Source organism: Pleurodeles waltl, chromosome 8 (genome assembly GCF_031143425.1).
Source record: "Pleurodeles waltl isolate 20211129_DDA chromosome 8, aPleWal1.hap1.20221129, whole genome shotgun sequence".
Classification (NCBI taxonomy): domain Eukaryota; kingdom Metazoa; phylum Chordata; class Amphibia; order Caudata; family Salamandridae; genus Pleurodeles; species Pleurodeles waltl.
Genome location: NC_090447.1, coordinates 112,122,777 through 112,147,280, shown reverse-complemented (window position 1 = coordinate 112,147,280; position 24,504 = coordinate 112,122,777). Strand labels below are relative to the sequence as shown.

At 44.0% G+C, this 24,504-nt stretch overlaps 1 protein-coding gene across 3 annotated transcripts in view; it reads right to left on the bottom strand.

The window, feature by feature from the left end:
- KLHL35 (kelch like family member 35) overlaps positions 1 to 24,504 on the bottom strand; it is a 91,088-nt gene that overhangs the window by 42,299 nt on the left and 24,285 nt on the right. The window contains exons 1-4 of one of the 3 annotated variants that reach the window (XM_069203871.1): positions 16,080 to 16,222; positions 15,424 to 15,448; positions 12,572 to 13,465; positions 1,316 to 1,500 (exon numbers count right to left, since the gene is read on the bottom strand). In XM_069203871.1, coding sequence (XP_069059972.1) covers positions 1,316 to 1,500; positions 12,572 to 13,464 — 1,078 coding nt within the window. In that variant the 5' untranslated portion in view covers position 13,465; positions 15,424 to 15,448; positions 16,080 to 16,222. Of the gene's footprint in view, positions 1 to 1,315; positions 1,501 to 12,571; positions 13,466 to 15,423; positions 15,449 to 16,079; positions 16,223 to 24,504 lie in introns of those variants that run through there. The other 2 variants (XM_069203869.1, XM_069203870.1) reach the window with 2 other exon arrangements.

Sequence of the window (24,504 nt, the reverse complement as noted above, 5' to 3'; positions counted from 1 at the left end):
AGTCCCTGGTTTCATTTAGTACCATATACTAGGGACTAATGAGAAAATTAACTAACCCAATCAGGCATATACCAATTTTACCAGGTTTAGCAGGGAGAGCACTAGCACTTTCCCACTGGTTAGCAAGAATAAAGTGTGCAGAGTATAAAGGCCTACAAACAGGTTCAGTAAAAGAAGGCAAAAAACCTGGGGGAATAGCACACAAAAGATGGTAATTTCCAACAGCAATTATAGAATAAATTAAGGTAAAACATTAGTGTATTAACATTTCTTTGTGAGACAGGTGATGGCTGCCACTAAGGGAGATACGCATTTACAGTTTTTAGGAAGAAGAAATATCCATCTGAGGTCACCCCTTGTCAAGAGCGGCTTCTCTGCACAGAGAACACCCACCAAAATCAGATTTTCCCACCAAAAAGGTAGAGGAAATTTGCCAAAATTGCTCCTGGTGACACTGTGGGAGCACTTCTGGTGAAACTGCTTAATGCGCAACAAGCTGGCATGACAAACCGATTGAAAACAAAAACACCTTCCCAAAGTGATGGTGATGCTGATGATGATGAAGGGTATTTATAAAGTGTGTAAGTGCACACCTTAAGAAAGGTGTCCTGGGACTGGTTAACTGAAAACAAAACATCAATGTCCCTCATGTGGTGGGAGTTTTCCCCAGCAAGGGAGGGACATTGTTTCGCTGTCTGGGACTTCCATGCTGGACAGCAGTCTTGTGCAGGAATGCAAAGGCTGAGAATGGCATCAGACAGGTCCAAGTAGGACAGTGCATTTAACCCACCCTTAGTGAGAGATCACTGCCAGTTTCCCTATGGAGTTGCAAAACAGCAATTTCTTCATCTTTAAAATAAGGTAGGGAAACAACAAAGTGGGAGAACTGAACATCTGCTCCTTTTTGTTACATGTCTCTCTATCTACCATCTCCAAATTAGCCTTTAGAAGGCTTTAAGGCTCTACATTTTTCCAGTTAATTTAATGTAAAAAGGTGACCTTTGCAGACATATATGAAAACTGTTTTCTTTCTTCTTAGAGGATATCATTTTGCACACACAAGCAGGAACTGGCGTCACTTCCCTTCAGTCCCTGCCAGCACCTGGTCCTCAGACCACTGTCTCACGTCTGTTTGTACAGATCCACTACATCATCAGACGCCCAAACAGTACAAGTGTCACCACCGACATATAGAAGTGCCTTTGGTTGACACATCAGAATCTGGCAGAATTAGCATATTATACATTTAATGCAGTTACACTTTAGGCTGGCACCTGTCAGAAAATTAGGATGGCATGGAGAGTGGCACTCTCACCTGAGACATATATATCATTCTTTAGGGTACAGGCAGCAAACTCAGACTTGGTGTATCCGGGCACACTCGCAAGTGCCGTCCACTCCTTGGTCTTGGGATGGTATCGATCTGTAAAGGGTAGCTTCAGAAGACCCTTCTTGTCGCAACCACCTATGACTACGATGACCTCCGCTAAATCCATGAACCTAAAAGGGAAAACACTGGTTAAATTAAATGAAAAAGGAAGGGTGACCACAAACTATTCTGTTCAACACTAAGCTTCAATCACAAATAGCTGTGATGACAACCATAAATTGTCCTGTTCGTTACTATATTAATTAAAATGTTACCTCTTAGACTTGCATATGTGTCATATATTTATCTAACAAGCCTTGCCCAGACATAGTCTCTCCTTTGAACAAGCTGATGCCCTTTTGGGAATTAAATAATTCTGTTACTTGTTCGAATATGAGCATATATTAAAGCACTGGCTATAATACTTGAAATGAGGATTTAAAACATGTTTACTTTATTCCCTATGGAACAGTGTACCTTATTTATTTAGTTAGATTTATACTTTATTCCATAAACATGCTAGCACTAGTTCTAGTCTTTTCAAAGAAGGAATGTTACGGCACAGAGTTTAAAGCGAGCTGGAGCTTCCAGGAACCCGGTTCCACTCAGTTTTATTTCTAATGCTCAATAATTCTCCTAATTCTTTTTATTAATCGTTTGCCACTGTTGCAATTCTTTTTGTACTTAAAGCATACTTCTCTTGTACAATTGTACTTGATACTATGAAGGTAATTGTTTCAATTTTGCCCCTGCTGAGCTAGGAGACACCTATAGTTAATTCTGTATCAGCCATGAACACAAAATGAGGGCACTCTATAAAGCCCCAATCTAGTCCTTTGATCTTATCTACACCATTCTCAGGGTCCTTCATCCTCTCTTTTTGTAACTGGTATTGCAGTGTCCTCCCCACATGGCAACCTAACTTCCCGTCCCCTACTCTGCCGCTCACAAGTTCAAAGCTTCATTTTTCACACTTCAACTTCCTTGGAATCGTTTTCTGGAGAACTGTTTGGTAGTCTCTGTTTGTGGTGGTTTTTGAAGGGCATTTCATATTTTTGGACTGTTATATCAACCACCAGTTATGTTCTAAAGTATCTCTTGAACACAAGTTTATCAAAGGATGCCTGTTGTAGGAACATTTCTAGAAGAGATGAGCAAAGCAGGCTTACCTATCTATTAGTTTCATTATATAGATGATGATGGATGTGTTCCAGCTGTAAATCTGGACTTCTAGCCCTTATCACAATGCAGAGCAAACAATAAAATTTACAGGCTGTCTCTGTTGAGTATCTGCTGCAAAATGGCTTCAATTTTATTTCTTTATATTGACACTGGAACAAAGTTAATATTGTAGCAGAATTCCTTTATGGGGATATCAATGTAACCTTGATTGATTAATCGATTGATTGGGTTATTGAACTCTTATACAGCACGCTCCTACTGCAAGAAGTGTTCTTATGATGCTAAGAAAAAGCAGAACAAAATGTAACTACCTGAAGAAAGGACATGTTTCAGAAAACAGAAAGGCTTTTAGGATGTTTTTGAAAAACAAGTATTGTGTCACATTCTATCGACAGAGAGACAGTCTATTGTGAATGAAAGCTGAGAGATACTGTCATATCTTATGTGCAGAGTCTCTACAGTTGTAAAATTACTATTAGTAAAACTAAACTCATAGTTTGTGAATACCAAAAAATGAGTAAACGTACACAAAAAGGTAAGTTTACCTTTGTGAATCAGACGCTAAAACTTCAGTTTTGGAGAAGTGGGCAGAGTCAGGACATTTTCACACTCTGTCACTCTGGTTTCCCCTTTTCTTGGCTTCATTTTAGATTTCAAATTTTGCACATTTTTGCTGCATCGCTTCTAGCAATGACATTTTACACACTACACTTGCATGCTATTGTTTGAGGAATATATTATGAGTTGCTTGTTTTAGTTAGCCTTTACTCGACATGTAATCAGTACATTATGTCCAAGGCTAGGAACACTGTGCACAATATCTTAATGCTTGCATTGCCCATTCAAGAGACAGTTTTTAACATCTAAACAATGCATTACATCAGTGCTATGCTTCTAACACAGTGTGGTCTTATAATATAAATGATGCACAGACCCAGAAGCGGCAGAGGGCCATTCCAGCTGTGACCAACCTGGGATGAACGCTGTGTTCAACATGCAACTTTGCTGGTGTTAATCTACCAGCTTCCAGAAAGGTTTGCCATCCACACTACAGGCTGACTCTTGGGGTTAAGGCTAAATCTATACACTGTGCAGGCAGAAGGGTCCATCCCCTATGCTCTCAGTATAGTCTTAGAATTAGGTGGGAAACTCTAGAACCTATCGAAACTATTTACCATGGTTGGATTGTTCATTATCTTGACCATGTTCATTATGCTGGTAACTTTCATTTGTTTCAACTGCCTAATTATTGCAGCTCATTCTGTTTATGCAACATTACAATTGTTTCAATAAATGTATTGTATCGTCTCTCCCTTGTGTTTTGCTTGGGTGTGCATGAGAAATACAATGAAAGGGTGAGATCTGTTTCCACGACTTCCCTGGGGAGTCAGAGTGTCATGTTCAGGTTGCCAGTAATCACCTTCCAGCTCGGTCAGGTTAGGGGTTCAGGTGAGGCACTGTGCGCTAGCCAAGACTTGGGGTGACAGTTTCCAAAGGTGTGCAAGTACTCAGTTGTCCACATTCTGAAGTTCTGCCATCCTAAATATGAAGTCCTATTATCATAGTAGCAATCATATAACACACCCTTCTCACAATATCCACTATCCTTCCTTTAGTTCCTAGACTAGGTGAAATCTTTGAGTAACCTTGATCAAAAACATTTCATTTCAGAATATTTATTTACGTGGGGCAATCTTACAGTGCTGCGTATCACCACCTGGACATTCCAAAGTGCCCTGTTTTCTATTTGACATGGTCTTTGTGACTGCAGCAGTGGGATTGATTATCTTCAAGTAAGATTTATGTGAAGCTCCAGTCCAAAGCTGTTCATATGCATCCTCTCAACTGCACGGGGAACAGGTGAGCTTAAATAGTGTGGTTTTGGGGTATTTCCTGAAGTGCACATGCTTTAGTTATACTGCTCGGCTTAGGATCATGGCATTTCAAGGTGTGAGGCCCTGCACGCAGGCACTTGCCATGTTTCATACTCTTGAAGGCTCATTGGCAGATCCGTGCTTTGGCAGATAGGTTCATGGTCAAAGTATCTGTTTCTCCTGAATGAAGCATCTCTTTCTCTGATGTTTCAAAGTAACAGAGCAATTTCTGTTCTCCCCAGGTTTCTCCCTTCCCTGGGAGCATAACGCAGGCCCTTGCAGCCCCTGAGGCGCAACACATCCCCCCCAAACACCTTAGGGGGCTTCCCACCCTTCAGGGGGCCTCCTTTGAGCCAAAGACCAGTGAATATCCGTATGAAATGGGAGGCTCAGGGGTGCCTCATAACATTCTGCAGGGAGGCCCCATCATTTTGTGTTATGCCACTGCCATTCCCTCTCAATTAGGGACTTGATGAATTGGTGAATTGTGAGTCTGGGATTGGAAAGCCTCTGAAAGTGCTGTAACAGGCCTCCACGGGGGCTGCTTCTGCCTCAGAAAGGCATAGATTGCCTACCAGGTATTTTAAAACCTTACCCAAAGCCTCCTCTTGAAAATATGTTACTTTCACATCCTTCTACAGATCTTAAGATGTATGAGATTCCCTCAGCTTCTTATGTAATCACTTCTTCTGCCTTGTCGTAGAATCCGAGAGAAACACCTGAGGGTTCCCTTCATCATGGACTAGTATAACTCTCCTATCTTGGGATTGGGAGGTGTTAGTGACTTGGCCTTAGGATGCCCTTTTCGCTGTGTTATTGGGGTGTTTCCTGGAGTCAGAAGCTGGCAGCTGTCTGCTTCCCTATTCCTGCATAGGTATCTGTTTTGCCACTGCCTATCAGCAGCACAAGAGCAATACTGTCATTTACTCCACAAGGACCCCCATGCCACTACACCAGGCGAATTCTTTATACTAATAAAATTGTACCTCACTTGCGGGGTGCTAGCCTCCCAGCCTACAGAGGCGTTTTAAGGCACGGGTAAAGTGGCCAATTGCCCAGGACCCCCACCTTCCTCGGGACCCCCGGGTAATGTGATTTTTATATCACTCGAGCTCACCGTTATCAATTGTTCTATATTGCTTCTTTTATAAAGGCTTGAATTGGCAGAAAAGAGGTAATACAATTCAGTTTTTTCTGAACTGGATCCTCGAAGTATGTTTGGCCCAGGGCCCTAAACATTCTTAAGGTGACACTGCCAGCCTGGAACCCATAAATCTCTCCAAAGCTCCTGCGCTCTGCGTCGCTGAACCCCAGCTTACCTGGGCCAAACTAGTAAATCAGACCAGACAGACAAAACCAGGGGAGGATCATGGGCTTGTCAGTCCATTTAAAGGCCTCTAGGAGGTAAACAGAAAGCAATTAGTAGACAAAAGGGTAACCTTGCAGATTTAGATGGTAAATGCCTGTGTGGATACCGGATTACGTCTTCAGTGAGGGCGGGATGAGGAAACAGCTCATGAGAGTAATTAGATTATTCTGCACTGCAAAGTTTCAGTCATTGAAAATGAAATGATTCTGCTTTGTGGAGATCTGTTTTTAAAGGCAGATCGTTAATAGTGAAATGGCAAGACATGTTGATGGAGCACTGGATGGGAGAATCATCGTTATGAACGGATGCCTGTGAAGCTATGGAAAGTGTACAGCTGTCCCCATAACTCGTGATGAAAAGCACAGGCAGAGGAAAGAGATTACAATAACTACTGCAGGCAATGCACTTGGTAACACTGCAGCGAAGAGCAATGGTCAAAATAAGCAAAAAACCTAAAACCTAATAACATTAGATGATGAGACACTATCACAATCCCTACGCCCTGTAAAAACCTTAAGGCTTACATATAAACAAAAAACAGAGAACATATAAATATAACTGTATTTATTCCATTGTGGACAAGAGGAGAGCTGACAGGAAACACACAGGGATGGGGCAGCAGTGCACTAATGCTTCTGGTTTACCTCAGTGCTCATTTAACATACATAGCTTGACAGGATTCATGAGCCAACATCTCAGCATGAATGCAGCAGTAACAGTGCTCTTTGCAGAGCTGTGGTCCTGGGTTAGTGAAGGGCCCCTCCCAACAGGCTCCCATTCTAAATGCCTGTGGTGGCAATCAGTGTATTCTTTTGTGTTATGATTTTACAAGAGAGGTTCACATTCTCATTCTCCGATCACAGTCATGTTTGTGCTTTTGTTCCAGCAATTGAAATAATAGTTCTGTCCCCCTTTTTAGGGTCGAGCTTGCGCTAGCATGCGCTTGCACATGCGTATCGCTTACGAGATGCTGTAGTAGTTAGAAAAGGGCTCAAAGCCCCGCCCATGTCACGTCAGTGTCTTTCATTGGTCGGTGGGCTTGCCTTTTAAAATCTGCTTGCTTTCATAAGTGGAAGGCATGCATACGTCGTGCCTTTTCTGGTGGTTAGCCCTCCTCGAGCGCAGCGACCAAGTACTGAAAAGATACGAGGCTCACTGTTTCCCGTCAGGTTTGTGGACTTCTTTTTTCACAGCGTGATCTCACTTTGCAGACGACCCTGTTACATAGTTAATTGCACTTTTGCCGGTTATGTAGATAATTGCACTTTTGCCGATAGGTTTCACTACGAGTGAACTGTAGCAGCGCAATCGCGCTCTTTTTTTCTCCATTTATTGAGGCAAGAAAAGTACGGTTGGGAGTTTACAACTGCTAATAGCTCTAACTCGGAGAAATGCGAGACCCATTGCATTGCAAATGCTTGTTTAAGACAATGGGCCTGATTACAACTTTGGAGGACGGTGTTAATCCGTCCCAAATGTGATGGATATACCACCTACCGTATTACGAGTTCCATAGGATATAATGGACTTGTAATACAGTAGGTGGTATATCCGTCACATTTGGGACGGATTAACACCGTCCTCCAAAGTTGTAATCAGGCCCTATGTTCTATCATTATTTCTCTCCCACATTTCTCTGTGATGTACAAACAACACCTCCAATAAAATGTATGTGACGGTGCACCTCTCTCACATTCTGCACAAATAAACCAATTAGAGGAACATAAGCTAGCACATTTAACCGCCCCATACAATGGCACAAAACTAGACATAACTCATAAAACCCACCCAAACAGTGCAGGAAACTCAGCTATTTGCAAACCAAATAATCTAGGTTAGTTTTAGGTATCCAGGCTGAAGCACCAGCCACACCCAGCAAACCTATGACACATCTATTTACAGCAAAATATTGAATACTCTCACACTGCCTGCTACCTCCCACAGCTCAGTGACAACACTGCTCCTCTATTTGAGCTGGTGGTTTCTGACTTAATTGTCGACACTGGCACTTAGGACAGTTTGCCACAAGGTGGAGCTGTTTGTGTAATTTAGAGATGAGCAGAACAACAAAAGTTTATGATTTCAATATACATCAACTATGACTAAGACCTCCTGCCAAGGGTGTTCATATAGCTTTGGGGTCTGCTATGGTGTCAGTTGTCACATTAGTAGCTGTGCGATGGTTAGTAGTTATGTAGGTACTGTTGTTGGCAGCACTGGCAGAAGCAATGGCTGGTGCAAGCTGCAGTGGGCTCTGATGAGGGCCCTGGCACTTCTTGTTTTACAAATTAAGCACTGAGTGACAAACACCAAGTTCTGTCTGTGGAATCCTCACTGTCAATGTACAGAACCCAAAAGGTGCTGAGAGGCCACACCAAGCGCATAATATGAAGAGTGTATGTATGTATGTATAACATAACTTTAAGGACTCCACTAGATCTAAAACGTCCAGAATGCGATCTTTGCTTCACCCACCTCTCCTCATCTTGACATTGTGTGGAGCATTTCCTTCAGGAGGTTTGTCAGGAGCAATAAGTGCAAAAATAGACATTTAATATTAAAAACTGCAGCTTCTGATGTACAGATACAGAAAAGGTTGAAGTACTTTACATGTCCATTCCTATTTGGAAAACTATTTTAAAGTAACTTCTAAAGAGGTTAGTGGTACCTATACTTCCAGGGTGGAAATGAGGAGTTTCCACTTCCAAATTTCTGGTGGAAAAGCATAAGCTGTCTTTCAACATTCCCTAATGTGGAAAAAAGCAAAACACGCATATTCCCATCTGACGTGCGCACTGGATTGTATGTGGACATTTACCATGACGTGGCAATGCATCAGACATGGTACAATGTTACAAACTCTAGAAGGAGGACACTTTATGTTTTGAACCATGATGGGCAAAAGGTAACCTCCAGCTTCTCTTCATTTGTCTTATTCTGTTTACTGTTATTTGTAGGATCGTGTGTTATTGTATACATTGTTACACTTAAGTAATATTCTGTGAACTTACACACATGAATTGCAATATTAAACCAATAAAATGCTATTCTAGAGTTTTTCATGTGATTTGTGGTCAATGTCAGCGATATTCATTATTTTGGAGGCAACAGACGTATTTTCCTCATAACCTACAGGGCAACCAAAATCAGGTTTATCATACAGAATAGTTCTGATCTTTGCAGCTGTGTAAAAAGTAATAGTACAGCGTTACCAGGGCTTGGTTGGGTTACTGCTCAGCTAAAATACACTTTTTTCCTTGTTTAGAGATTGGCAGATGGGTTACTCCATCACAAACATGACGGATATCCTGTGCACATTATTCACTACATTCTCCCAGTAAACCATTTCACATTATAAGCAGTAAGTTACTGCACAAAATAAACACGAAAAATATAGCACTGGGACCTACGCAGTCACTGAATGGAGGGAAAGAGGGGAGCATAGAGACAAATATCAAAAGGAATAGGAACATTGAAAAAGTTTTCTAATACTCCCATTCCCTCTACTATGACGGCGCTCCCAGTCCAACATACTGAGAAAGTCTCAAGTGAGAATCCAGGACAAATCTTGACATCACTGTTTTCAAGCTATGCTGTGTTGCACAGAGTCCCAGGGCAAGTTACTGAGGAAGGCCACAGAAGAGTCCACCTGGGAAGAAGCGAAGCACCTCCCTTTATACTCTACTACCAGACAATAAGGATTACTTAAGGCCTCTTAAAACCAGAATTTTCTAAATATACAACAGGTCTCTCTTCCTGTTCAGCATTTCAGTACTGATGTCAGGAAAGAGTACAAGTCATTTCTCCCCCATCTGCACTATCTTTTTAGCTGCCACTTCCTTTATCTTATCAAGCCAGCCTGCTGGCTGATGTGTCACGGTAACAGTGCCACTTGTCTTATAACTCTTTCCTCTTTTCCTGGAGGGAAGCCGCTACAAACTCAAAACCTCATGCTCAATAGGACCCCTCCAAAGTCAGCAATCCAATATTTTGGACCCTTCATTAGAAAAAAAGACTGATTTCATCATCATAGGAATCCTTAGAATCTGCAGAAGAGGTGCCCTACGCACATTATCCAGCCGTTCAATCTTGGAGTCTAGCAGCAACATGCCATCCATCGCATTGCCTTTGGAAGGCCATCAGGTCATGCATTTTGGCATCAACCTTGGCTGAATGAGTCTCCTCCAATTGCATTTTCTTTGACGCTTTCCCATGGTCTCACCCTACAGCCTGCACTTTGCCAATGAAGCCATCAAAGTTAAACTCCACTGCAATCTCAAAGGCTGCATTCTTGTTGGGAATGTCAGGGTACTGCACCACTAATGCTCTCATGAGAGACTTCTCCAAGATGAAAGTACAGCCTCACCAACCAGTTCATCATATGCCTCTTCTACTCCTTTCTAGACATTCCTCCAAAAGTTTCCATCTCTTCTGATTCAACATTGCTGCTGTAGGGACACCACCTAGTGTGGTCAGGAAAGAAAATTGCATGGTGACCAGCACTGTGAACGGAGGCTGAGCCCTGCAAAACACCCACCTCCAGCAGTGTCATTTGTTACAGCAGATCTCAGTCCATTAGGGAGTGAGGGCATCCCCTTACATTGTGGGACCTCCTGCATGCCAGACCACTGGGAACCACCTTTAAAGGCCACCACTTGGGTGCATCTACAGCACACGAAGCAGCATGCAGTACGTCTTCCTCATCCCCTCAGTTGAAAACTCATGAACCTCCCCAGTATGGCTGAGAATCTCACCAATGGAAATCAAAATGGTGAATGCCACTCCCTTCCAACATGTTTGCCCTGCACACCACCTGCAGTAGCATTGGGGTAGAGATGAAGAAGGACACAGCCTACTCACTCCACAGATGCACCACCTCTATTGCCCTCACTGCATTCTCATTTCATTCTCTGACTTGACTGGCTCTTGAGCAAGCCTGGTGGAAAAGATTGTGGCGGCTTACAGAAAGACCAAGAAAACACAGCTATCTTGGTCTGTGGCCTTCCCCAACTTACAATCTGGAAGTTTTGAAGATCTTGAAAAAGTATTACGTGTGCACAACATGTTCTACAAAGTCATGGAGCCTATGAACTCCTCTGTGTGAGGTATAAACCTCACCCACCTCTTTTGTTGTTTCCATTTACATTTAATATTCAGCCTGAGCTTCGGGTGATAGTCAATACACCACCATTAGGGTTAGACAAACAGCGAAGAAAGCTTTTCTTCGGTGTGTATCTAGCCTAGTGTTAGACAACTGTTTTATCTCATGTCTTTCATTTGTTTTCTGAGAACACATTTGCAGAAACTGAGGAGACGCTCTTCCCACTGTCCCTGCATAAGGCTATTCTGTGCCTGGGCAGATTTTGTTTGAAGATGAGATGCTGCAGTGGCACATTTCAAGAACTTGCATTGGTTCTCCAATTGTGGCTCTCAAAAATTCCCTCCCCATGTTGTGTCTCAATGACCTCTGTGCTAGTGAACACCTCAAGGGATTCACAATCATCTCTGGTCAGCAATATTGTCAATCGTCCAAGGTAGTCAGCACTTGGGAGACACTGCAATCTTAGGAATAGAAACAAAGATAGTTAGGATGGGCATAAAAGATCTGAAAAATACTATATAGACCAAACTGGTGACACTCTTGCAGTATTTCAAGTTCTTAGATTATTGAGTACTAAGAGGAAGATGATTAGCGCCATTAGTTATTTGATGCTGGCAATAAACTGCTTTTTTTGGTGTAAAGTTTGGGAGATTCTCATAACAAAAAGGTCTTGGAGCAGTTTAGATGGGATAAAATATATGTGTGTGTGTGTGTGTATATAGATGTTTATGCATAAAGTTTAAAAATTAATATGGTATTTATTACTATTGTTGAGAGTGGAGGGGGGTCACAGCTCAAGAGAGCTGTTACCTTTCCCGTAACTCAACAATAGTCAATTTCCATTGAAATAGACCACTGTCACTGAAATATTTTAAAAACAGCTGTCATTGTGCAGGCCATGCACAAATGGTTGGGCAAAGAGTCTCTCCAGGTGCCAGGCCCTGCGGCCACCCCTGCAGAGCAGGCCAAAGACCACGCACTGTGGGGTTGGACATTGGTTGAAGGTGGAGTGCAAGGAACTCTTTGATGTGGTTTATTATTGTCCTAACCATAACTTGTGAATTGCAGTTTTTTTAATTTTATTTTGTAACGATAACTGGGCTTAACTGTGGCTTATCAGCTGAATAGCTCTGGTACTTTTGAACATATGTTAAGTTGGTAAAACAATGCCATCAATAACTTCACTTTAACCATGTTTTTTCCCAGTGAATAGATATTGATAGATAAATATGTGTGCAGTGCTTGAAATGGAAAAATTAAAGTGCAGGTACTCTGTGCCAGAGTACCTGCTTGCTTCTGAGAAGTGCTGGTACTCTCTAATTAAAAGTATTACGGTTTTCTTGAGATGTGCCGGTACTCTCCCTCTCAAAATAAAAAGTGCTGGTACTCAGTACTGGACAGTACTGGCCCATTTAAAGCACTGTATATGTGAATATATATACACACACACACACACACACACACTCACACACATACACACACGGAGACAGAACAGAGCTAAAACCAAAAAAGGGAGACTCATAGTTCCAGCCATACCTCCTGCAGAAAACGCAACACTAGGAAATCATTTTTTTCCATGCAAGGAATGTTTCTTTTCTGTGGGGTGCCTTTCAGAATATAAGTAATCGTATTTTAAGTTTTATATTATAGCTCACATTTTAGTGATGCAGACTTACTTTCTAGGTCTTGCCCTTTTTGAGTCCAACTCGTTTCCCAGAATGTAGTACTTCCGTGCCTCGTGCAATAAAGGGAAGCACTCTGGGGAGTCTTGAATGATTGCTTCCATTTCCACCTTTTCTAGGAAGTAAGTCGGATCAAGGAGAGGAAGGCGCACGTGCTCCAGGATGTCTCTGAGAACCTTCTTCCTGGTCTTAGCGTCATGCCGTACCCACCGCATCACTGCCTCATAGACCACCTCTTCCTTCATAACCACCAGCTCTTCGTTGGACAGATACTCAATCAACTCGGCGTGGCTTAAATCCAGGAATTCCTCATGACAAGACACTTCCGAAAATCCCTCCAGCATAAACTTCTTGCTTTTTTCCGACAGCGAGGTGATTGAAAAAGAGTCAGCAAACTTCAAGATGCCCACACAATTGCAAGGGTGGAGCTGGTCTTCAAGGAATCTGATGCAAGCGTCTCGAAGTCTGGGGATCTGAAGAAGATCAGAGGCTTCCATAACACTTTCAACATTGTCCTCTTGTATCACCAGGTTTCCTCCATACATGTAGTCAAGGAGGAGGCTCATCGCAGGGGCTGCAATCTTCTGGATGCTGATAACATTTTGGCGACCTTCCTTCAAGTTGCTGCTGAACATTGCCCGGAAATATGCGCTGTTGGCTGACAAGGCTGCTCTGTGACAGGGGAACTCCTGTCCACCAACTGAAAGCACCACGTCGGTCAGAATACCACTTTGTCTGTATGCATTTAACGTCTGCAAGATCTCCTCTGCGTGACATGATCCACTGCAAAGCTTCAAGTGCACCTTCTCCTCTTTCTCCTCTTGAGGTGTGTTTTCAAGATCATTTATTCTGTAGGCGGAGCGCTCGCCATCCATTGAGCGGTGCATGCTGGAAAATAAGAACGAAGAAGGGTGTCAATCAATGAAAGACATCAAATAATTTGTTTTTTAATGTTCTACTACTTTTGCCAGGGGAAATGTAACCAGATCCTACTATAGACAGCATATCTGTGGATTGCTACTGAGGAATTATGTGAGGAGAGTGATGAAAATAATATTGAAAGCAAAACAAGCATTTGGGAGATTTTTGCAGTCAATGTCATGCCAATCAATAGAGGAAGGAAGAAGAGAAAAGTAATGCTACAAAACGACCTGCTGGCAGTGGCTGTAAAATTATTAGATCCTTGCAGTATATTGCAGACATAGAGGAAGAGACCTATGGCTGTCTGTCTTTGCTACTTATAATGATGATGTGTTTGCACATAGGTGTGCGAAGGTCATCATGTAGACACAATGTTACATAGATAATGGAGTATATGCATATCTTCCTTCTTTTTTATTTCACACAGTTTTACAATGTTTGCCTGAATGCATATATCTGAACCCCTTCCAAGATAGGGTCCGACTTACAAAATCATTTGCACACTTACCAACAACTTCAAATGTGCAATTGACTTTTTCTTGGATTTCCCTAACATGAGTGTAGAGAAATCCACTGTAGTAAATCACATTCAAGGGGGTGGGGTAGACGATCCGAAGCGATATGAAGAATCGCCCATTTGCAGTCCGTGCAGCCTGGGATGGCGATTTAGGGGAATCTATAGCCGATGCAAACTGGGCCCAGGCTTGTGGGTGGGTGAGGAGAGTATCCTGCAACCACAGATTTAAATTACCACATTTTAACTTCTTGCATCACACCTATGTAACCCCTAGACAGCTAAACAGGATTGACCCTAAGAGAGATGCTGGTTTCATAAGATGCGGGGAACATGGGGCCTCATTTATTCATGTGGCATGGGTGTGCGCTGATATTCAGAACTATTGAAAGGAAGTTGTGTCTATCGTAGAATGGGCATTCGGCATAGACGTCCCCGATACGCCAGTAGTCTGCTTGTTGGGAATTATTAAGAAACCCCGGGGCCCAAGATCCCTTATAAGATTGCTCAACTTACCCTCCTTCTAGCGAAGCAGAGTTTGGCGATTAGGTGGATAAGTGTGAGAATACCGCAACTGAGGTCATGTCAGGGAGATGTCAGTGAGTGGGGAGCGGCAGAGGAGGCCCACACCAATGGCAAGGCAGAAGCATGGAGCCTGGTCCTTAATAACTTTATTGCCGAAGGCAATGATAGTACTTCAGACAGATCTGATACTGAATAGCGGGGGCATCCACTGGCCATCACCAACAGATCTTAACACAAACAGAGAGTCGGGGAGAGAAGAAAGACTAACAACCCATACTGTCTCCCCAGAAACAGAACCATATACACAGGAAGTATGGGGTATTTGTGTGGGACCCACTAGCAACAAATTTTACCTTGGACCCTAGTATCTCGGATTTTGAGATTTGTTTTGCGTGCTGCTTAAAGCTATGTGGTGGGGGAAATTTCCTTTACAGACTAGGTGGTCTCACACACTATATAGTGTCTTGCTTCATCATATGACCACCTAGCCCCATCTGGGTAGGACAATGCCACCTGGACGGACTCAACCTCACTGTTTAAAGAACTCGGAGGGAGTGCAGGAATTAAAGTTATCTGGATAGATGTGGGATCCAGTTATGCTACGGGAATAATAAAAACATCTAGTCAGTGACCTGTGTAATAGTACACCTTTCTTCGTGGTGACTGCTAGTGAGATTAAGAACAAATGTTGGGACACCTATTTGAGATTAATGACTCAACATGCCACCTATCTATCAATTAATGGCTGACATGTTTCTGCCCACTGCTACGAGCCAAAGTAGGTCTAGGGGCATTTTTCAGGGCCTAGGATCCCTCAAAATCATGCACCACAGAAGGCTACCTCAATAGGAGGAGCTATGATGCTAATAAGAAGGAGAGGGCTTACCTTTGGAAGGTCAAACCACGGAGGCCTAAATGAAACAAAAACAATACTGTATTATACTGTTTCGTATGTAAAACAGCAAACCACAGCACACAAAAAAGTGACCCAGCAAACACAAAGTCATGCAATATGAGCGTGAAGAAGAAATACTAAAAATGGGTACGTTTTCCAAAGATAAGAAAGGGATCTCTTACCCTAATTCTGTAGGGCAATTAGCCCCAGGTCTATCGGAGGGGGAGTGCCCTCTTATAGTCACACACTAGAGCCAGAAAAGAAGGCAAAACAGGGTACAGAAAAACAACAATGAATTCCAAAGAAGGGATGGCGCAAGCCCTGACAGACTTTTGAAGCTCTACAGCACATAGACAAAAGGAGTGCAATAGTCACAATGCTATGGTAAAGCCCGGTGGTGGGGCGTAGCTAGCTAAGTATAAACCCTGAGGTTAGTGAACGTAACCAGCAAAAGAATAAATGTGGAGGCACGTATACGTATAGTGCAGCTCAAGATATAAAATTCTTGAGTCCTGATCATAGCGGTATACAAGCACCTAAGAGTACACGCGCTCAGCCATACATGCAGCAACTAAAAGCAAGTCTTATCTGTGCCACTGGTGCGGGCATAATTGGCGCAGCACAATGCAGGATAGTGAAGGACTCACTACTCCAAAGAAAGCGCTCGCTTTGGCACCTACTCCGTTCCCCTCTCCGACCGCTTGTGGTAATCGGTCGGTGGGAGAACGTGCAAAAGCCGGCGCGGACCGGATCGATAGCTGTGTCGTCCGGATCGCGTAAGGCGTGGGGAGTGGTCTTGCTCTAAAGCCTCAGGGGAGCATGGGATCAGTAGTCCCCTATCTACCCTGCACGATGCCCGCATCAGACTTGCACAGGTGGCAGGGACAGGTAAAGCGTGGCCATGTCATTCCTCTGAGTCACGGGAACCAGGGAACGGGTTCCGGGGAACCCCGAAAGGGGTGGGGGGGTGGTCAGATGATGAGAGGGAGGGAAGGGAACCAGAAACAAGGGGGATAAAGAGGAAATGAACAGAAAGACTGAAAGAAAAGACGAGGCAGATGGAAAGGGGAAAGAAGAATAGAAAGTATATACAAATTAAAAATATAATCAAAAATAAATAAATACTGCTAAAAATAAAAATAAAAATAAAAATGAAATTAAAAGACAGAACAAGAAACATAGTGCAAAAATTGAAAAATAAAAATACACAAGACATAAAAAGAAAAGGGGCATGAAGAAAGAGAGAAAAGGGGGGGAGGGTTTGCAGGGGAGACAAGGGGGAAAATACCAAAGGAAACAGGGGGAGAGAGAAGGAGAGAAGGGGGGGATAAATGGGGGACAAAAAAGAAAAAAAACAGAATAAAAGGGAAGGAGAAGGCGAGAGAAGGAGATAAGGGGTAGGGGGTGAGGGGTGGTGGACAAGGGAGATAGCGGAAAGGGAACCACAAAGGTGGGAGAGGGGAGACAAGGAAAAAACTGAAAGTGAAAGGGAGTAGAGGAGCAGGTAGAAGGTAGAAAAGAAGAGAAGAGAAGAATGACCAAGGTAAAGGAAAGGGAGGAAAAAAGAAGAAGAGAGGAAAAAAGAAAAGAAAACAGGAAAGGAGAGAAGAAAGAAAAAAGAAGAAAAAAGATAGAAGTGGGCGGTTACTACATGGGCTAATAGTTCCGGAGGACTAAAGGGCACTGTGTACGTCCTATCACTTGGTTAACAATGACCAAGGTACTTCATCATTCAGTCCGGTGGTGTCTGTGTGCAATCTCCAGACCCATCTCTGTTCATAGTAGAGCAGTTTCTGGTTCATGTCATTTATTGTAGGAGACAGCTTGTCTAATACGGTCCATTCCAGATCATCCGGCAAATGGTTACTCCTGATGAAATGGCTGGTGAGTTTCGTGGCATCCCGTTTGCATCAGATGGTAATTCTGTGTTCACAGATACGAGTTCCCACCCTCCTGGTCTTACCAATGTACTTTAGTTGACAAGGACATTTGATCATACAAACCACATTCCTGCTATTGCAATTTGTGAAAGATTTCAATGTCCAAGGTGTCTTAAGGCCTAAATCCACTGTGGAGTTTTTGCCCATGAATTGACATACGCTGCATTTCCCACAGGGGTAATGGCATGTTAAAGGTGGTAATTGCCACAGTGTTGTTTGATCGTTGGGAGATGTCTTCATAAGGGGTCGTGTGTGGAACACTACATCTCATATATTAGTTGCTCTCTTGTAAGCATGTAGTGGTTGTTCAAACAGAAGGCCACCTGAAGTCAGAATCTTCCAATCCTCCCTTATTATTTTCTGGATTTTGTTTAAAAGGGGGTTGAAAGTTGTGACACAAACAATCTGTTCTGTTTGTGGAGCTTCTAACAGCTGGTCTCTATTATTGTTTCGTGCTCTCTTATCTGCTCTCCTGATGAGGTGCTCTGGATAGTTCTTCTCCAGTAGTTTTGTGGATAGTGTTTTGGCGTGTTTCCTGTAGTCTGATAGATCCGAGCAATTGCCGAGCAGTCACCAACAGATGCCATCCATGTCAAGGGTTGCTGTCGGGGGAGGAGTTCTGGGTGCTCTTATGCTGGAAAGCTACTCTGGATGCACTTTTGTGATATGTCTCATACAGATTTCTTTGTGTACCCTATGTGCCTCACAATCCACTACCTTTACTTGTCAGAGTTCATGGAGATCAGCACTCAGGATGTCGCAATTATAGTGAAATGTCATGTATTTTTTTCGAATTGCACTGCAATGCTATTTGTTTCATTGTTCCGTACAAAAAAACAATAAAAAAAGTTTTGTTTTTTTTTCAAAGGGGGCTTGGGAAAAGGGCCAAGAGTGGTATGCATTGGGAGTTTGTTAACACACAAAAACGTGTACATTTGTTGTTATTCCCAAACTCCTCTGTGATCCCCTTCCACCCTGCACATGGTCAGAGATGTACTGTCTTCTCAATGCACATCTGTACCAAGAGGATCCATTCCCTCTCTGTGGAGTTCTACACTATAGAGAACCCGGGGTGGGGAGATCTGGAAGTAAGGATGTGTGGGTGCTACAGCACCCACAAAATAACCTTGCAGGAATTCAGAACCATAAAAATGCTTTTAAAGTTTGTGTGTTTATCTTGTGGCATTTTCTGTGAGTTCAAGTGTCAGCAATGTCTTCTGACAAAGTGCTGCTCGTTTACCATAGGGATGCGGCGTGTAATACCATATTGCCCTGGGGGTGTAAAAAGCAGGCACTTAGTCACACCGTTGTACCCTGGAATACTATCTGTAATCTTGCCCCTTGGCATTTGATTTTGCGCCTGGTCCCTACATTTTTCATACATAACTCAATGGTTGGTTGTGAATAGTTGCTTTCTTCTAATTTAAACAGGAGTACAAGTACGATTCTGCAATGCAGACCACATAGCATATACATTTATTTTGCATTCAGTGCCCTTTGCACACTTCAGTTTCTCATCATTGTACCTCTAAAAGTGCAAACTATTCTTGGTTTCTCTGAATCAGGTGATTTCAGTTCCTCTGCACAATAATGCGCTTCCAATTCAATGTAACACTTTGCAGGGCTCAGCGGCGGTTAACATTGAGCAACATGTTAGTGTCCAAGTCTCTACAGTTTCTCCATTCTCACTTCCAGCTTCAGTTCTGCTTCCTTTTTCCCCAGGTCTCACTTGGTTTGCTTAGTTCATATTAAGTCACAGGGTTTGACTTCTCCAGTTAGAGGCACCTCTAAGCATGGACATGCTAAGAACTGAGCACAGATGTACTAACAATGCCTTCACCAAATGTGGTCGCAAATTCCGCACCAGCTATTTGTGAATTCAATGAGGTCTTGCCAACTGGCCGCTATACTATTCAGTCGGTTCTCAAAATCCCCCTTCGGAGCGGGTCTCAATCCAGCATACACTCATGACTACTGAGGTAGGTCACAAATTGTGACTACTCCAGTTAGATGCCAACAAGGGGAGGTGACCTGCTGGGTCAGCAAACCACCATGTCTCCGACCTCATTGAAATAAAGTAAACTTTTTTTTTAAAGTGTTTTAATGTAGCCAGTTTTCCTAATGGGGCTGCTTTAAAAAAAGAAGTTCATGTTTTTTTGCCAAGTTTGTTTGAGAGTTGCCCGCGATCCCCTGGAACGCTGCCTACACATCAGCAAACTTATTTTTTATATTCACAAACAGGAAGGGGTCCCAACAGGAGTGGTCTGGGGTTGTGAATGGCTACCACCTCCTTGGAGGAGTCTGTAACCTTTCAATGGTGTGTGATGGAACTTGTGGCCTAATACATGAACAAGGATTACTAATACCAGTGTTGTCAGTAACAACAATTATTACCAGGGCACAGAAACACAGGGGGACTGTTGAGTTATCCCAAGAAGGCCCATATGAAATTGCAGAAACATGCATGTATTGGTATTACTTGCTCAGTTTTTACATGTTTTCCCTCATTGTGGATTATTTTCTGGCCACATGTCAACTTGCTTTTAGCAGACAAATGTATAGCCAGACATACCTCAAACTTGTAATTCCCATTTTGACCAAAAACAGGAGTTTATGGCCATAACAGGAGTTTCAGCCAACTTGTAATGTTGTTCATACACTGCATTACCTCAAACGGAGTCCCTGCAAATCCCAGGGATGGGAAGTAGAGGGCATATAGGCAAGGCATACATTCAGAGTAGACAAGGCAGATGGTCCAAGGGCCCTGTGCAAATGCAGGAATTCAGCATAACATAATGGAACACTTAAAATATTCCTTGTACAGCAAAGCAAAGTTAGTTTTATCATTGCACAATGTAAGTTGGGATTGACACATTCTGGGATTCTTTGTTATTTAAATATTGCAAATCAGTGGTGCATTGACCTGAATTGGCTGTGCTATGTGTGGGATTCAGTAACGGTGTATGACGTGGTACTTCGCAGCAGCGGCTCCTCAGTTATGGTGGAGGAGTGTCACCCTACTGCTTTGAGCAGTGCAAACAAGGAAAAATAAAATGATAATAACATAGTATTATTATCATTTTATTTTTCAGTGCAGAGCTAGGTTAGGGTAGGGCTGGGCTGTGTCACAGGGAGGAGTGGTAGGTGCACTAAAAGTGCACATGACGGGTCGGCTGGCTGTCTTGGGCCAGCCAAATAGACATGCGCAATTAGCATTTCTCCACCCGGCTGCACAGCTGGGTGGAGAACATGCACAGGCTCCCTATCTTAGCCCTGAACCAGGCCGCTCAGACCAATCATAAGGCTGCTGTCATGCTGGTGGCAGCAGCGTTGTGATTGGCTTAGGGGAGTCCGGGAACCTGCCTGCTTCCGTGCTGCCAGGAAGAGAAGAAGACGAGGAGAGGCGGCGGCCGTTCACAAGTAAGTGAACTTTTATTTATTTATTTATTTTTTAATTGAGCCCCCCATCCCCTCCTCCGCTGTACCACTACTTTTCCAAAGAGATAGCTACTGGTACTTCAGCTCTGAGTTGAGGTCCACTTGCTGAGCTATGTGCGTGTTTCCTATCTGGAACTGGAAGCCTAGTACTGATCAAGAATAAGGCACATTAGCGTTACTGTGTCTAGGCCTTGATATAGGAATAGCAAGAGATACTATAAGTTAGTATTGGGGTACACATGCATTGTGTAGGTCGATGTATAAAAACAGTTGGAGTGCTGTAAGTCTGAATATGCTACATTGTTTGAGGATTGTGTGTGTGGAAAAGTTCAGAAATGGCCACTGGTGATTCAGATCAGGTCTGAGGTGTATATCATCAAAGTTGTTTGTGGATCCTAGGTCTGATGTACCATGGATTCTACAGGTTAGGATTGGGGTTCACTGTCTTTGTGGAGCAGTTGGCAGCTATATCTCACTGGGGCAAAGTGGGCACCTTTAAAACACAAGCCCTAGTGCTGATTGTGACCACTTTAATGTTCCAGCCTGGAGACGTGACAGTCATTAGGGGGTACCAAATATTTTTACCTCAAGGCCCACAAACATATTTAACAACATTCGGTAACTATAACAAAGTCTGCCGAGCATGAGACTTCCAAATACAGGTGCACCTCCAGCAAGCAACAACAAGTCTTTAAACCTAGTAAAACCTGCAAAATAAGTCAACAACTCCATATCCAGTCCCAGAGGTTCTTCACACACCAAACACTGAGATACAACCTCCCTACAGACAAAAACAGAAATCCAGAATCACACTCCCTAAATGTTCTAGCAACATAGGCTGAACAAAAAAAATAAAACTCACTGTAAAACACAGAAACAGACACAAAGCAAAATTAAATGCTACAGAATACTGGATAGGGTGCACAGTTAAGCAGAATATCAAACCACAGTCAAGTACTCCAAACGCAGGAAACTGATGAGTGTCTAGACACAGACGCAGATTGACAGGTCACACAGGCTGACCTATACAGACAGTGCTATCCTGGATTTGTCAACAGGGTGACACTTCCACATACGCTGGCCAGATATGAGGTAATATAGGATTTCTACCATGGGGAAGTTTCCTTTATGATCACTGTCATCACAAGTTCTGAGACATCCCAGAACTGACAGCCATGACTGCAGAGTACATGTCAGCTTAAGACATCATCAGAGACACATAAACCTTTGTATAAAACTGTTGCAACACCTATTCACCATGGTGGCTGAGGCTTACCCTCCAAAGTTTCTGTCTCAGTCAAGGTAGAAGGAACGTTAGGGGCATGCATCTGGCGTTAGTTTGACAAATGACTGTAAAGCATGATGGAAATTCTATCAATTTGATCAATGGACATGTAAACCTAAAGTGCAGATGCATTGTCAGGCCCTATGTTTTGTCTCCCAAACATGCTGAATGGAGTTTCAAGCATGCTAGGTGCTCAGTGGTCACCTTTCCAAGAATATCTGCCACACATCATAGAGATATCTCTGCAAAATATGGTGGAGGGCTAGAAACTGTAGATGGGCTGGTGGATGCACTATGATGTTGAGCAGAGTTAGCAAGCCCTCATGTTATACGGTTCCTATTTTGGTAATAAGACTTCACGTTTAGGACGGCACCACCGAGTGCAGGAGACTGAGTCAACCACACACCACTAGGCAGTTGTCGGCCTAACTCCTGGCAAGCTTGCAGCATCTCACCCAAACCTCCAAGCCTGTCGGTGTGAAAGGTGATTTGTAGCAACCTGAACCTGACACTCCTACTCCTCTGGGAAGTCTTGTAAACAGATCATACTCCTTTCACTGAGTTACTCACTCATGCCAAGGCAAGATACAAGATGCAGACTGGATTTCAGTGTATTTATTGAAGCAACTGCATCCTAATGTAAAAGCATGGGCTGGGATAATAAGGCTGATGAAACAGTAATCAACATTACAGTGAAAGTGAAGAAGATGAACAACGCCACCATGTTTTGTAATTCTAGAGAGTACATGGATTCCTACCAAAAACCGTTTGTCTAAATCTGAGAGGAAAGTGGTTGCAATTCTTTTGCCTGGCCCAACCTAAGGGATCAGCCACAGCCCCTTACCTGAATAGAATATCAGGGGTCTGCCTCTTGTCTGGCTGGCGATCATCTCGGGAAGCTGAAGAGTCAGCACCAAGATCAGCAAAGCTGTCTGTCGTGTGGTACGTGTCCAAGGAGAGTCATGACCGGAATCCCCTCTACCCTCCTGGGGCCTATGGGACTATGGCCCTCATTACGAGCCTGGCGGTCTGTGACCGCCAGGTTCGCGGTTGGCGGGAGCACCGCCGACAGCCCGGCGGTGCCCCGCAGGGCATTCTGACCGTGGCGCTTTGGCCGCGGTCAGTGCAGGAAAACCGGCGGTCTCCCGCCGGTTTTCCGCTGCCCGTTGGAATCCTCCAAGGCGGCGCAGCTTGCTGCGCCGCCTTGGGGATTCTGACACCCCCTACCGCCATCCTGTTCCTGGTGGTTCGCCTGCCAGGAACAGGATGGCGGTAGGGGGTGTCGCGGGGCCCCTGGGGGCCCCTGCAGTGCCTATGCCAATGGCATGGGCACTGCAGGGGCCCCGTAAGAGGGCCCCGCTTGTATTTCACTGTCTGCATAGCAGACAGTGAAATACGCGACGGGTGCAGTAGCACCCGTCGCACCTTCCCACTCCGCCGGCTCGATTACGAGCCGGCTTCATCGTGGGAAGGTTGTTTTCCCCTGGGCTGGCGGGCGGCCTTTCGGCGGCCGCCCGCCAGCCCAGGGGAAAAGTCAAAATACCCGCCGCGGTCTTGCGACCGCGGTATGGTATTTTGACGGCGGGACTTTGGCGGGCGGCCTCCGCCGCCCGCCAAGGTCCGAATGAGGGCCTATGTCTTAAGACCGCCAGGGCCGCGGTGGCGGTAAGACCACCGCCAATGTAGCAGTCTGACAGCCACATTATGACCATGGCAGTTGCGCCACAGTTGGACCTCCAGAACCGCCACTTCTCCTCCATTGGAGGGACTGGCAGTGCTGGCAGTCCTAATCCACCAGAGCAGCACTTGGCATGGGCAGTGCAGGTGCCCCATGGACAGCCCCGTTGCGCTTTTCACTGTTTGCTTTGCAGACAGTGAAAACTGCGACGGGTGCTGGTGCACCCTACGCACGCAGCATTGCTGCCAGCTCAATTATGGGCCGGCATCAATGTTGTGGGCGGTTTCCTGCCGACCTAGCGGAAAACTCATAATGGGGCCCGCGGGAAGGGGACCGCACTGGCAGTAATCTGACCGCTGAAGTTTGGCGGACAGCCCTTTCGGTCCGCCAAACTCATAATGACCCCCTACGTTTTCAAAGCTCACATAGAATCATAATCACTTTCTTCAACAACTAATGAAAATGATTCACAGTCTCTCGATGATACCCGTACTATCACGACTCAGGCAAAGCAGGTAAGGAACAGAATCCAGACTCCTGTTCTATCTGCAAGAAGTAAAAAATATTGTTTGTTTCTTATCCAGTTGCTAACAACATGTTGTGGTAGTCTCCACTGTAAATTCTATTATAGACTACCTCAACCCAATGTATATGGAGGTCTATCAAAAGGTGGGCAAGCAAGCTAAAGCTGGCTCAGAGCTCTGGAGTATGAGGCCTAAATTGGTTTTATT